Below are 14,971 nucleotides of genomic sequence, written 5' to 3'. Positions count from 1 at the left end.
GGCTGCCGGTAACCCCGACCTGTGGCGGGCAGCCGGTAACCCCGACCTGTGGCGGGCAGCCGGTAACCCCGACCTGTGGCGGGCAGCCGGTAACCCCGACCTGTGGCGGGCAGCCGGTAACCCCGACCTGTGGCGGGCAGCCGGTAACCCCGACCTGTGGCGGGCAGCCGGTAACCCCGACCTGTGGCCGGCAGCCGGTAACCCCGACCTGTGGCCGGCAGCCGGTAACCCCGACCTGTGGCCGGCAGCCGGTAACCCCGACCTGTGGCCGGCAGCCGGTAACCCCGACCTGTGGCCGGCAGCCGGTAACCCCGACCTGTGGCGGGCAGCCGGTAACCCCGACCTGTGGCGGGCTGCACGGCCTAACGCAGGGGCCAAGTGACAGGTCTTGAATGACGGCTGTGCCGTGACCCCTCTCACCGTAAAGCAATGCCCTACTTTACAGCTATCTATCCCCACTGAGCTCACCCGGCTTCTTGGCATATCCCCGCAGTTGCGCTGCCGCGGGCCGGCTGATGAGAGTGCCCACAGCCCTTAGTGCTGCTCTGCCAGCCATCTCACGCTTCTGGGCACTAGCCCGGCTAGATCGGAGTGGCTATGGTGAGATCCTGAGCAATCATCACCTCCTGTAGACGCAGCCCTATGCGCTGCACATGAGGTGGGCGTGTCTTCTCCCAGCAGCTTCCGGTTTGACGTGTACTGACGCCGTCTTCCTGTGCGACACAGTGCAAGGTTGGTTGCCCAGTGAAACTACATCTCCCAGCGGCCCTTTCGGCGCTGCGCTGTGATACCACACCGGGAAGCCGCACGTTACTGTGGACGGAAGCTCAGGACTCAGGTGCCCCCGTGCTGCTGGTGATGTGGCGACCATAGGCTGATGTGCGCCCCGGGCACCGCTCCTAGCTGCAGGGCGACGGGATGGAGTTCCAGGGGCCAGTGCCCCCGCTGCCCGCTTATCTCTCGGGCCCACCCATGGACTTAGACCAGGGCTCGGGGGGCAGCGAGGGCAGAGCGCCCCCACGTGTAGACAGTTGTCCGGACATGGACACCAGACCCCCACCAGACTGCCAGCTGGGCACTGCCTTCCACATGAAGGAGCTACTGGGGGAGCTGCCCACCCTCCCCTGCCCTGCTAATGAGGAAGAGGCTTGCCTCGGGGATGCCAGCCATGGATGCCAGCCGTGCCTACTACACATTGCCACGGGCAAGGGACTGCGGCAGATGTCAGACTCCGGCATGGAAGCCACTGGCAGCCATGGCCTCTTCATGACCGAGAATGACAAGGATGGGATGTTCACCCTCTTCCAGTGTGAGGCGGGCACATTATCGGCTGGCGACACTGGGACGCCCCTGGCCAGGCTGGAGGCCATATCCGGCAATGAGCAGTGCCCAGGGCCAGTGGCGCTGGAGGAAGCGGAGTCCTCATCCCTATCTGCTGGCCTCCACACAGAAGATGCTTCGTATAGCCTGGCCGAGCAGCACCATATTCAGGAGGTAGTAATCAGTCACTGTGCCACAGGGTGGTGCCCCAATAGCAGAGGGGCGATGGGAAATGCCCAATGGTTACTGGGGTGTCGTCACAAGCAAAGCACTAGGACCACTCCTAACACACCGATGACCTGTTTAGGGGGGTGTGGAGGATCTGCCGGATGTGTAGTACCTGCTTGACCTGAGTGAGGCGCTGTCCTGGTGTTCTGTAGGAATGGACGGGTGTGCACTACATGTACAGCTCAGTCATGGTGTCTTTCCCAAAGGTGTGGTACGGGCCTGACCCCTGCAGGTCTGATCACGGGCCTACCACGCAGTGTGCCTCATTACACCCACCGTCCTAGATGTGCCGCCTTACAGGAGAGGGGGTCTTGAGCTCCCCACGCCTTGCAGGCCAATGCTGGAGGGTGCTGGTCTCGCTGGTGAAGTTCAGCTAAGTAATGAAATTGTGAGGAGCAAAGGAATCAGCACGTCCATCCAACAATGAATAAAATATGAAAAATGTATTGGAAGAAAAACATGGATTCCAAGGACGCTTCTGGCTTCCAAGCACCCCAATCTGCCCTTACTCTTGGACCCAAGAAGCGCGTCAGCTTTTTACATCCTTGGAATCCATGTTTTTTTTCCAGTACATTTTTGATATATTTTATTCATTGTTGGATGGATGTGCCGATTCCTTTGCTCCTGTCCTCACCATTTCACTTGCAGCTGTAATACTACTGCAGAAATTCCTCAGAGCCAGAAGGCAATCCATAAAGAATGCGGCTATATAACGGAAGCGCTCATACTTCACCTTCCTGCCTTTTACATTGCCCGATAATTGTTGGCCTTATGCACATGATATTGGCTGATGAATGTGCAGGACACTCCTTTAGCCTTTAAAGGGACTTGTCATTTGCTCAAAAAACATTAAATACCAGGTAAAAATAAATCCCTGATAACCTGAGTCTGAAGATTGTTCCCATATTGTGCTGTGTTGCTCCAGTGCAGAAATATTCACATTTGCTTCTTATGGAGAGTACTTTCCAGTCCTATTGGGCGTTTCTTCTCTGGGGGCGTGCACTTTCACCCCTCTCGCCCAGTTGCTGCCAATCACAATTCTGCATCTGATCTATCAGTCTCAAAGGCTGCCAAGCTATGATTGGCAGCATCTGGGAAAGGGGTGAAAGGGCACGCCCCCAGCGAAGAAACGCCCAATAGGACTGGAAAGTACGCTCCATAAGAAGCAAATGTGAATATTTCTGCAGTGGTGCCACAGCACAAAATGGGAACAATCTTCAGACTAGGGAGCTCAGGGATTTTTTACAAGGCATTTAACTTAAAAAAATTTTAGCAAGTGAAGCAAAAATCAGCTTTGTCGGCAGCACATCTGGTATAAGCAGAGGATGTGCTGCTGACAATATGCATGCTGTATGGGGACAGAATGATCTAACAGCAATCATTTGTCTTCATCAAGTTTGTAGTAGCTAGTATAGAGTGGCCATAAATGTAATGATTGATTTGTTATAGTGGAAGAAATCTGCCTTTTCACTTCTTGAAGTAAATAAGGCACAGCAGCTGGATGTAGCTTTGGGGAGACGGACACAGCAGCTGGATGTAGCCCTGAGGAGATGGGTGCAGCAGCTGGATGTAGCATTGGGGAAATTGAGGAGAGAGGCGCAGCAGCTGGATGTAGACTTGGGCAAACTGAGGAGACAGGCGCAGCAGCTGGATGTAGACTTGGGCAAACAGGAGATGGGCACAGCAGCTGGATGTAGCCCTGAGCAATCTGAGGAGACTGGTGCAGCAGCCGGATGTAGCCCTAAGGAATCTGAGGAGACTGGTGCAGCAGCTGGATGTAGCCTTGGGCAAACAGGAGATGGGCACAGCAGCTGGATGTAGCCCTAAGGAATCTGAGGAGACTGGTGCAGCAGCTGGATGTAGCCTTGGGCAAACAGGAGATGGGCACAGCAGCTGGATGTAGCCCTGAGCAATCTGAGGAGACTGGTGCAGCAGCCGGATGTAGCCTTGGGAAACTGAGGAGATGGGTGCAGCAGCTGGATGTAACCTTGGGGAAACTGAGGAGACGGGTGCAGCAGCTGGATGTAACCTTGGGGAAACTGAGGAGATGGGCGCAGCAGCTGGATGTAGCTTTGGGGAAACTGAGGAGATGGGTGCAGCAGCTGGATGTAACCTTGGGGAAACTGAGGAGATGGGCACAGCAGCTGGATGTAGCCCTGAGCAATCTGAGGAGACGGTGCAGCAGCTGGATGTAGCTTTGGGGAAACTGAGATGTGCGCAGCAGCTGGATGTAACTTTGGGGAAACTGAGGAGATGGGTGCAGCAGCTGGATGTAACCTTGAGGAAACTGAGGAGATGGGCGCAGCAGCTGGATGTAGCTTTGGGGAAACTGAGGAGATGGACGCAGCAGCTGGATGTAGCTTTGGGGAAACTGAGGAGACGGGCGCAGCAGCTGGATGTGGCTTTGGGCAAACTGAGGAGATGGGCACAGCAGCTGGATGTAGCCCTGAGCAATCTGAGGAGACTGGCGCAGCAGCCGGATGTAGCCTTGGGACACTGAGGAGATGGGTGCAGCAGCTGGATGTAGCCTTGGGACACTGAGGAGATGGGCGCAGCAGCTGGATGTAGCCCTGAGCAATCTGAGGAGACTGGCGCAGCAGCCGGATGTAGCCTTGGGACACTGAGGAGATGGGCGCAGCAGCTGGATGTAGCTTTGGGGAGATGGACACAGCAGCTGGATGTGGCATTGGGGAAACTGAGGAGAGAGGCGCAGCAGCTGGATGTAGACTTGGGCAAACTGAGGAGACAGGCGCAGCAGCTGGATGTAGACTTGGGCAAACTGAGGAGACGGGCGCAGCAGCTGGATGTAGACTTGGGCAAACTGAGGAGATGGGCACAGCAGCTGGATGTAGCCCTAAGGAATCTGAGGAGACTGGTGCAGCAGCTGGATGTAGCCTTGGGCAAACAGGAGATGGGCACAGCAGCTGGATGTAGCCCTGAGCAATCTGAGGAGACTGGTGCAGCAGCCGGATGTAGCCTTGGGAAACTGAGCAGACGGGTGCAGCAGCTGGATGTAACCGTGGGGAAACTGAGGAGATGGGCACAGCAGCTGGATGTAGCTTTGGGGAAACTGAGGAGATGGGTGCAGCAGCTGGATGTAACCTTGGGGAAACTGAGGAGATGGGCACAGCAGCTGGATGTAGCCCTGAGCAATCTGAGGAGACGGGTGCAGCAGCTGGATGTAGCTTTGGGGAAACTGAGGAGACTGGCGCAGCAGCCGGATGTAGCCTTGGGAAACTGAGGAGACGTGTGCAGCAGCTGGATGTAACCTTGGGGAAACTGAGATGGGCGCAGCAGCTGGATGTAGCTTTGGGGAAACTGAGGAGACGGGCACAGCAGCTGGATGTGGCTTTGGGCAAACTGAGGAGATGGGCACAGCAGCTGGATGTAGCCCTGAGCAATCTGAGGAGACTGGCGCAGCAGCCGGATGTAGCCTTGGGAAACTGAGGAGACGGGTGCAGCAGCTGGATGTAACCTTGGGGAAACTGAGATGGGCGCAGCAGCTGGATGTAGCTTTGGGGAAACTGAGGAGACGGGTGCAGCAGCTGGATGTAACCTTGGGGAAACTGAGGAGATGGGCGCAGCAGCTGGATGTAGCTTTGGGGAAACTGAGGAGACGGGCGCAGCATCTGGATGTGGCTTTGGGCAAACTGAGGAGATGGGCACAGCAGCTGGATGTAGCCCTGAGCAATCTGAGGAGACTGGCGCAGCAGCCGGATATAGCCTTGGGAAACTGAGCAGACGGGTGCAGCAGCTGGATGTAACCTTGGGGAAACTGAGGAGATGGGCGCAGCAGCTGGATGTAGCTTTGGGGAAACTGAGGAGATGGACGCAGCAGCTGGATGTAGCTTTGGGGAAACTGAGGAGACGGGCGCAGCAGCTGGATGTGTCTTTGGGGAAACTGAGGAGACGGGCGCAGCAGCTGGATGTAGACTTGGGGAAACTGAGGAGACGGGCGCAGCAGCTGGATGTAGCCCTAAGGAATCTGAGGAGACTGGTGCAGCAGCTGGATGTAGCCTTGGGCAAACAGGAGATGGGCACAGCAGCTGGATGTAGCCCTGAGCAATCTGAGGAGACTGGTGCAGCAGCCAGATGTAGCCTTGGGAAACTGAGGAGACGGGTGCAGCAGCTGGATGTAACCTTGGGGAAACTGAGGAGATGGGCGCAGCAGCTGGATGTAGCTTTGGGGAAACTGAGGAGATGGGTGCAGCAGCTGGATGTAACCTTGGGGAAACTGAGGAGATGGGCACAGCAACTGGATGTAGCCCTGAGCAATATGAGGAGACGGGTGCAGCAGCTGGATGTAGCTTTGGGGAAACTGAGGAGACTGGCGCAGCAGCCGGATGTAGCCTGTTGTGAATTCCGTTCTCGAACTCCCTCCTTTGGTCATGAATGGTACTTCGTGAGTTCTGTCCGTGGACTCCCTCTGGTGGCTGTGAGTGGAGCTGCTGGTTCTGAGATTCCTTCTCCAGCTGCCCTCGTTTGGGGCTAGGCTGATTCTCTATTTAACTCCACTCAGATCGTTACTCCATGCCAGCTGTCAATGTTCTAGTACTGGTTCAGATCTCTCCTGGATCTTTCTGAGGACCTGTCTACTCCAGCACAAGCTAAGTTCCTGCTTGTTCATTTGTTACATATGGTTTTTCTTGCTAAGTTCTTGTCCAGCTTGCTATCATGAAACTACCTGGCTAGCTGGAAGCTCTGGGGGTGCAGAGTGGCTCCACCGCATCGTGAGTCGGTGCGGGGGTATTTTTTGCACACTCTGCGTGGTTTTTGTAGCTTATTGTGTTGACCGCAGAGATCCCTTTTCTATCCTCAATCTGTTTAGTTAGGTTTTAGCAAAGAGAGGCCAGTCTATTTCATCCTGTGTTTGTGATTTCCTCTTATCTCACAGTCAATACTTGTGGGGAGGCTGCTTTTACCTTTGGGGAAATTTCTCTGAGGCAAGTAAGGCTTTGTTTCCTTTCTTTAGGGGTAGTTAGCTCTTAGGCTGTGAAGAGGCGTCTAGGCAGAGTCAGGCACGCTCCACGGCTGTTTCTAGTTGTGTTGATAGGAGTAGGGTTTGCGGTCAGCAGAGTTCCCATTTCCCCAGAGCTCGTCCTGATTCGTGTTTAACTATCAGGTCATTCCTGGTGCACCTAACCACCAGGTCCATAACAGTAGCCTTGGGAAACTGAGGAGACGGGTGCAGCAGCTGGATGTAACCTTGGGGAAACTGAGATGAGCGCAGCAGCTGGATGTAGCTTTGGGGAAACTGAGGAGACGGGTGCAGCAGCTGGATGTAACCTTGGGGAAACTGAGATGGGCGCAGCAGCTGGATGTAGCTTTGGGGAAACTGAGGAGACGGGTGCAGCAGCTGGATGTAACCTTGGGGAAACTGAGGAGATGGGCGCAGCAGCTGGATGTGGCTTTGGGCAAACTGAGGAGATGGGCACAGCAGCTGGATGTAGCCCTGAGCAATCTGAGGAGACGGGCGCAGCAGCTGGATGTGGCTTTGGGGAAACTGAGGAGATGGGCGCAGCAGCTGGATGTAGCTTTGGGGAAACTGAGGAAATGGACGCAGCAGCTGGATGTAGCTTTGGGGAAACTGAGGAGACGGGCGCAGCAGCTGGATGTAACCTTGGGGAAACTGAGGAGATGGGCACAGCAGCTGGATGTAGCCCTGAGCAATCTGAGGAGACGGGTGCAGCAGCTGGATGTAGCTTTGGGGAAACTGAGGAGACTGGCGCAGCAGCCGGATGTAGCCTTGGGAAACTGAGGAGACGGGTGCAGCAGCTGGATGTAACCTTGGGGAAACTGAGGAGATGGGCGCAGCAGCTGGATGTAGCTTTGGGGAAACTGAGGAGACGGGTGCAGCAGCTGGATGTAACCTTGGGGAAACTGAGGAGATGGGCGCAGCAGCTGGATGTAGCTTTGGGGAAACTGAGGAGATGGACGCAGCAGCTGGATGTAGCTTTGGGGAAACTGAGGAGACGGGCGCAGCAGCTGGATGTAGCTTTGGGGAAACTGAGGACATCAGCGCAGCAGCTGGATGTAGCCTTGGGGAAACTGAGGAGACGGGCGCAGCAGCTGGATGTAGCTTTGGGGCAACTGGTGAGACGGGCGCAGCAGCTGGATGTAGCTTTGGGGCAACTGGTGAGACGGGCGCAGCAGCTGGATGTAGCTTTGGGGAAACTGGTGAGACGGGCGCAGCAGCTGGATGTAGCTTTGGGGAAACAGGAGACGGGCGCAGCAGCTGGATGTAGCTTTCGGGAAACTGAGGAGACGGGCGCAGCAGCTGGATGTAGCTTTGGGGAAACTAAGGAGACGGGCGCAGCAGCTGGATGTAGCTTTGGAGAAACTGAGGAGACGGGCGCAGCAGCTGGATGTAGCTTTGGAGAAACTGAGGAGACGGGCGCAGCAGCTGGATGTAGCTTTGGGGAAACTGAGGAGACGGGCGCAGCAGCTGGATGTAGCTTTGGGGAAACTGAGGAGACGGTCGCAGCAGCTGGATGTAGCTTTGGGGAAACTGAGGAGACGGTCGCAGCAGCTGGATGTAGCTTTGGGGAAACTGAGGAGAAGGGCGCAGCAGCTGGATGTAGCCCTGAGGAAACTGATGTTTGCTCCAGGCTTCTGCAGTTATGCCAGTTTCACTGCACTAACAGGGACGGGTACACTATAATATTTCTATTTTTTTTTTTTCTAATGGGGCACATTCTTGTGTATCTTGAGGATTCATTACTTTGAGTGTGGCATATCTAGTAGTGTATTGTCTGGACTAACAGTTTTTTACTCACAGTAGTATTTTGGAATAACTTTTTTTTTTCTCTCCTTTTCCTTTACAATTGTGACTTATTTCTACCAAAGACTTTGCCACAGTCTCAGAATTATCCAGCACCACCGAAAGGTATGTGAGACACAGCGTGGGCAATAGATGTGTGGCTGCCTTCATATGTTGGCCGTAAGAGGAGATTTTAGCATCTGCGTTATGGCAACAACATTAGGTTCTGCTGTGGTTACACTAAACACAATGCAGTGAGAAATCTGCCCCAGAGTTATATGAATTATATACTATCTGCAAAACTGACTATGTTCCTGGAGAGTTGGATCCAGTTAGCCAAGCCTTTTCTGACATGCTAGCATTTCCCATCTGGCATACAACTGTCACTATTGTCTGGCCAGCAGTGATGAGCAAGCATGCTTGGATAAGGCGTTATCTGAGCAGATCGGAGTGCTCAAAAAATATGCTCGAGTCGCTGCGGCTGCATGTCTCACAGCTGTTCGATAGCCGCTACACATACAGGGGGATTGCCTGGCAATCCCTGGATTTGTAGTGCCTGTGGAACAGCTGTGAGACATGCAGCTGCAGCGACTCGAGCATATTTTTTGTGCACTCCGATATGCTCTATTAGCACTCGTGCATGCTCAGGTAACGCCTTATCCGAGCACACTCGCTCATCACTGCTGGCCACAGTTGAAGACAACAGTTCTGTTGGATTGACTAACTCCAGACATATGCACTAACCATGTGAGGTCCTATATTTTGAATGTGGGGTTTATTTTTCTATTTTTTTAAAGTAGAAAGAACAGGATGGGTATAAACATACCGTATATACTCGAGTATAAGCCGAGACCCCAAATTTTGCCACAAAAAACTGGCAAAACGTATTGACTGGGAAATGCAGCAGCTACTGGTACATTTCAAAAATAAAAATAGATACCAATAAAAGTAAAATTAATTGAGACATCGGTAGGTTAAATGTTTTTTAATATCCATATTGAATCAGAAGCCCCATATAATGCTTCATATAGTTCATAATGGGCCCTATAAGATGCTCCATACAAAAAATATGCCCCATATAATGCTGCACAAAGGTTAATAATGGCCCCATAAGATGCTCCATATTAAAATATGACCCATATAATGCTGCATAAAAGGTTAATAATGGCCCCATAAGTTGCTCCATAGAATAATATGCCCCGATATGCTGCTCCATAAGGGTATGTGTCCACCGTGCGTAATGACGGAGCTTTGGATGGAGCGGAAAACTCGCTCCACCCAAAGCGCCGCCCCCTTCTGTACGCGCGGTGATTCCGGATGTGTTCATTGCACACATCCTGAATCTCCGCACTCTGTTCATAGGGCCCTTTGATTTACCTTGCGGCGACGGAGTGTAGTTATCTAAAAAGACGCGCCGCATGTCCGTAAACGCAGGGCCGCCGGGTGCGTGTTCGCACGCATAGTGGAGACGGGATTTCATAAAATCCCCTCCACTATGCTGTTACATCTGGACGCTGCGGTTGTACACAGCGTTCAATCCGCAGTTATTCCAGATGTAATCCGGCCCGTGGACACATACCCTAAGAATTCATGGCCCCATAAGATGCTTCATAGAATAATATGCTGCTGTTGCTGCGATTAAAAAAAAAAAAAAAACCTCTTGTCACTGGGAGCCAGGTGCTGGTGTCCTGAACAGGCGGGGACACCGGTTCGCTATGGGGGCCAGGTGCCGGAGTCACCGCTGGCTCATGCCCTTGGCACTTGTGATATTCACCTGTCCCCGTTCCACCGCCGCGTGCCGCTGTGTCTTCCGGGTCTCTGCAGTGACTGTTCAGGCAGAGGGCTGACACTAAACACATCATCGCGCCTTCTGACCTGAACGTCACAGCCAGAGCACGCGGAAGACTCAGGCCAGCGGTGGAACGGGGACAGGTGAATATTACATGGCTCACCCTCCCCCGTCATACCCCATCCTGGCAGGGTCTCTGCTTCTCTGATGGTCTCTCCGGCGCCGGCAGCTTGTTCCTGTGTTTAGCGGTATCGCTCATTAAAGTAATGAATATGCGCTCCACGCCTATGGGAGTGGAGATACGTCCATATTCATTACTTTAATGAGCGGCACCACGTGACTGCTGAACACCACGTGACTGCTGAACACAGGAAGAGCTGCAGGTGCCAGAGACCATCTGAGAAGCAGGGACGTGCAGAGACCGCATCAGGAGGGGGTGAGTATGACGAGGGAGCCATGTGATATTCACCTGTCCCCGTTCAACCGTCGGCCTGTGTATGTGTGTGTATGATGTGACAGCAGCCGGCTCCTGCCACTACCCCTCCCCCGCCAACCCCCTGGGACAATGACTCGAGTATAAGCCGAGATGGGCACTTTCAGCCTAAAAAACTTGGCTGAAAATCTCGGCTTATACTCGAGTATATACGGTACTTTTCAAGATCATCAATCTTGCCAGCACCATGGAGGACACGTCCTTATCCTTACTGGGACAGAAAAGACACTGGAACACAACCTCTCTTAGTTTCCTAAGTACCACACCAGGATGGATGCAACAAAATGTATTAATTATTTCTTCCTCAAACGTTACGTCACATAAGTATAGAATCTCTCAGAAGGGAGGGAACTAGCTGTGCTGTCAAGATGGATTCCTGGAAATGCAATTACCGGTAGGTCTAATTACCGTTTTCCATGTCATCAATCCTGACAGCACCATGGAGAATACCAAAGAATGGTGAACTAGGGTGGGACTACTGTGTGAAGAACTTTCCTACCCAGTGCCACTTGTCCTGAGAATACATCTAGTTTGTAATGTCTTGAGAACGTACTCGGGTGCGACCATGGGGCCTACGTATATGATCCACTGATGCCCCCCCCTTCTCTGCCCATGAGGTGGCTAAGGCCCTAGTTGAATGAGCTCCTAAGAGTCTCCGGAGGAGATCTTCCCTCAGCCTTGTAGGCTACACCAATCGTTGATCTGATCCACCTTGCCATTGTGGATTTTGCCGCTTTCTTACCCCTATTTGATCCCCCATACTGCACAAATAAGTTTGTGTCCTGTCTCTAGTCCCTGTTTGCCTCTAGGTAGTGGAGAACCGTTTCCCTAACATCTAGACCAGGGGTGGGGAATCTTTTTTTCTGCCAAGGACCATTTGGATATTTATACCATCCTTCTGGGGCCGTACAAACTCCACCCACAAAATATACTCTGACTCTGGCACTGGTGTCAGGATGTAATCTTTCATTGCATGCCCTTCAATGTTCAGTAGTGAACACTGCGTGTATGTGCTAACAGCAAGAAGAAATTAATGAGATCTTGACAATCAAAATACAGCTCCTTGCCCAAGAATGCAGTCCCTGAGAATCTGCTCGGGGGCCTGAAAAAGGGTCATCGGGGGCTGAAAATGGCCCTGGGGTCTGAGATTCCCCACCCCTGATCTAGACAATGAAAGGATTGTTCTTTAGGGTTTCTAGGGTGCTGGCAAAAGGAGAAGAGAACGACTTCCTGGCTCATGTTCTGGGTTGATACTACTTTAGGAAGGAATACCGGGTCGAGCCTCAGGACCAATTGGTCCTCAAATATCCGTAAATACGGGTCCCTGATAGACAGGGCCTGTAATTCCACTATTTGGCTGATATAATCGCTTCCAGGAAAGCTGTTTTGAATGAAAGTCTGTATCGTTCACTGGTTCGTATGGATGTTTACAAAGTGCATTGAGCACCAGGTTTAGATCCCAAGATAGGACAGATTTTCTTACAGAAGGCCTCAGCCTCTGTACAGCTCTAGAGAACCTAGCTATCCAGGGGTGGATAGATAGGGGAGAGACAAAAAAAAAATACACTAAAGGTTCCTTCACACTGAGCAACTTTACAACGAGAACGACAACGATCCGTGACATTGCAGCGTCCTGGATAGCGATCTCGTTGTGTTTGACACGCAGCAGCGATCTGGATCCCGCTGTGATATTGCTGGTCGGAGCTTAAAGTCCAGAACTTTATTACGTCGTCAGATCGGCGTGTATCGTCGTGTTTGACAGCAAAAGCAACGATGTCAGCAATGTTAAACATGAAGCTAACGACCTGTGAGAACGATAAGTGCTTCACCGTTACGTCACAGGATCGCTCCTGCATCGTTGTGGAGCTGCTGTGTTTGACGTCTCTACAGCGACCTAAACAGCGACGCTGCAGCGATCAGCTCATTGCCTATATCGCTGCAGCGTCGCTAAATGTGACAGTACCTTAAGGGCTGAAATCTGTACCCTCAAGGTACTTGGTCTAAGGCCCTTGTTGAAACCTGTCTGCGGGAAATCAAGAATCTTGGGAACGTCCAGGTGAGATGCATCTACTGATGACTCCCAGCAGTAAATGGCGCTGCTTTTCCAGATCTTGAGATAGATATAGATATAGATATATATATATATATATATATATATATATATATATATATATATATATATATATATATATATATATATATATATATATATATATATATATATATATATATATATATATATATATATATATATAGTCAAAAAAGGGAAGCAGCACAAAAAACTGAAAAAAGTAGTGGACTTTATTGCCTTAAGGGCAAAGGATATTACATCCGAAACATCGCTATGCTGTTCAGGCAATAAAGTCTACCACTTTTTCAGTTTTTTTGTGCTGCTTTCCTTTTTTTGACTATTATTGGAGACCATTGGATTGCTGGTTGGGAGAACTTTACACGACATGTGAGGTATTTCTGGATGCTGCTCCAATTTTTCCCGTATGTGTATATATATATATATATATATATATATATATAATTATTTTTTTTTTTTAAATCTGATAGCTGTCAGGATTGTGGTGGGAAAACTGGGCCCTGGTAGCGGAGGTCTTTTTCTCCTTGGGAGGATGATGGGGTCTTCTGCTACCATCTTTCTCAGCAGGGAGAACCAACTCCTTTTCGGCCAGAAGAGCACCACCAAGTTGAATTTCCCCCTTTCTTCCTGTACTATCTTCAGTACTCTCGGAACCAGATGAAAAGGGGAAACACATAGGACAGTTTCCCTCACCATTGTTGGGACAGTGCATAGATGCCCACTGGACAGTCTAGAGGGTTTGGGGAGAAAAATTCCCCGACCTTCACGTTTTCTCTGGATGCAAATAGATCCACCCGTGGAACACCCAATCACTGACACAGCATGCGAAACACTTCCTCGTTCAGTTCCCACTTCGTCAGGGATATCTTTTGCCTGCTCAAGAAGTCTGCCACCTGGTTCCTGGATCCTTCCAGGTGTACTGCAGAGACAAATAGTACTGTCCTTTCTGCCCATTGGAAGATCTTCCTTGCCGGGTGTTGTAGGGCAGGATGTTTGGGCCCCCCTTGATGGCGTAGGAACACCACCGTTGTGGTGTTGTTGGACAGGACCTTTATATACCTGCCCCTGAGAGTCGACTGGATCTGGAGTAGTAACTTCCATACTGCATACAGTTCCCTGAAGTTTGAGGATTTGTCTCCAATCTCTGGGCTCCACTCTCCCTGAAAGTATCTTCCTTCCGAATGGCCGGCCGCAGCCCTGCTGACTTGCGTCGGTGGTGATTATGGTGCAAGGAAGGAGAATCCAGGTAAGGCTACTTTCACACTAGCGTCTTTCGATGCACGTCGCTATGCGTCGTTTTGGAGAAAAAACGCATCCTGCAAAGTTGCCCTCAGGATGCGTTTTTTCTCCATAGGCTTGCATTAGCGACACATTGCGACGTATGGCCACACGTCTTGGCCACGCGTCGTATGGCCACACGTCTTGGCCACGCGTCGTATGGCCATTGCGACGTATAGCCACACGTCGTGGCCATGCGTCGTGTTTTGGCGGACCGTCGGCACAAAAAACGTTACATGTAACTTTTTTTGTGCATCGTGTCCGCCATTTTCGACCGCGCATGCGTGGCTGAAACTCCGCCCCCTCCTCCCCGGACATTACAATGGGGCAGCGGATGCGTTGAAAAACTGCATCCGCTGCCCCCGTTGTGCTTTTATTTCACAGCATGGCGACGGCCCCGTACTGACGCTAGTGTGAAAGTAGCCTAAGTCTCGCCTGGAGATCTTCCATAGTGGTCCACCATCGTAGAGATTCCTTCACCGAGCGGGATAGGGGCATCACAGTATCCAAGGACAGTTGACGTTTGTCCCAAACAGATAGAACGGCACACTGGAGTTCCCGGGAGTGGAACTGACTCCATCGTATGCAGGGGATGCAAGTGGTCATTAGTCCCAGGATCCTCATTGCTTCTCTGATGGAGCAGCAGCTTCCTATAAATTGGTGGATTCCTTTCCTCATAGTGATCTGCTTCTTTTCTAGTAAAAAAGATGTTCTCAGTTGGGAGTTTACAAGAACCCCTAGGAACCTCTTTCTGGATTCTGGAAAAAGATTTGACTTTTCCCACTTTATGACCTATCCCAGCCTCTGTAGTGTGGAAATCGAGGTCTGGCAGTGTTCAACGAGTTGTTCCTTGGAGCTGGCTATGATAAGGAAGTCATCTAGGTAGGGGACTATGATGATATCCCATCTCCTTAGATAGGCGACCAACTTCACCACAAGCTTGGTGAACACATTGGGTGCTGAGGATAGGCCAAAAGGAAGGCAACGGAACTGGTAGTGACTGACTCTCTCCTG

At 51.6% G+C, this 14,971-nt stretch overlaps 2 protein-coding genes across 3 annotated transcripts in view; one reads left to right on the top strand and one right to left on the bottom strand.

Moving 5' to 3' along the window:
- MRPL54 (mitochondrial ribosomal protein L54) overlaps positions 1-607 on the bottom strand; it is a 48,710-nt gene extending 48,103 nt beyond the window's left edge. Inside the window, exon 1 of the mRNA XM_077253844.1 lies at positions 469-607. Within this exon, the coding sequence (XP_077109959.1) occupies positions 469-556 (88 nt within the window). The 5' untranslated portion in view covers positions 557-607. The remainder of the gene's footprint in view (positions 1-468) is intronic.
- A 296-nt stretch (positions 608-903) lies between these two features.
- The window catches only part of APBA3 (amyloid beta precursor protein binding family A member 3), a 49,849-nt gene continuing 35,781 nt past the window's right edge, over positions 904-14,971 (top strand). For both annotated transcript variants that reach the window (XM_077253799.1, XM_077253791.1), the window contains exons 1-2: positions 904-1,494; positions 8,395-8,434. In XM_077253799.1, coding sequence (XP_077109914.1) covers positions 919-1,494; positions 8,395-8,434 — 616 coding nt within the window. In that variant the 5' untranslated portion in view covers positions 904-918. The remainder of the gene's footprint in view (positions 1,495-8,394; positions 8,435-14,971) is intronic.

This window comes from Ranitomeya variabilis, chromosome 1, assembly GCF_051348905.1.
Source record: "Ranitomeya variabilis isolate aRanVar5 chromosome 1, aRanVar5.hap1, whole genome shotgun sequence".
Lineage (NCBI taxonomy): Eukaryota > Metazoa > Chordata > Amphibia > Anura > Dendrobatidae > Ranitomeya > Ranitomeya variabilis.
This window is presented reverse-complemented; position numbering and strand designations above follow the sequence as displayed.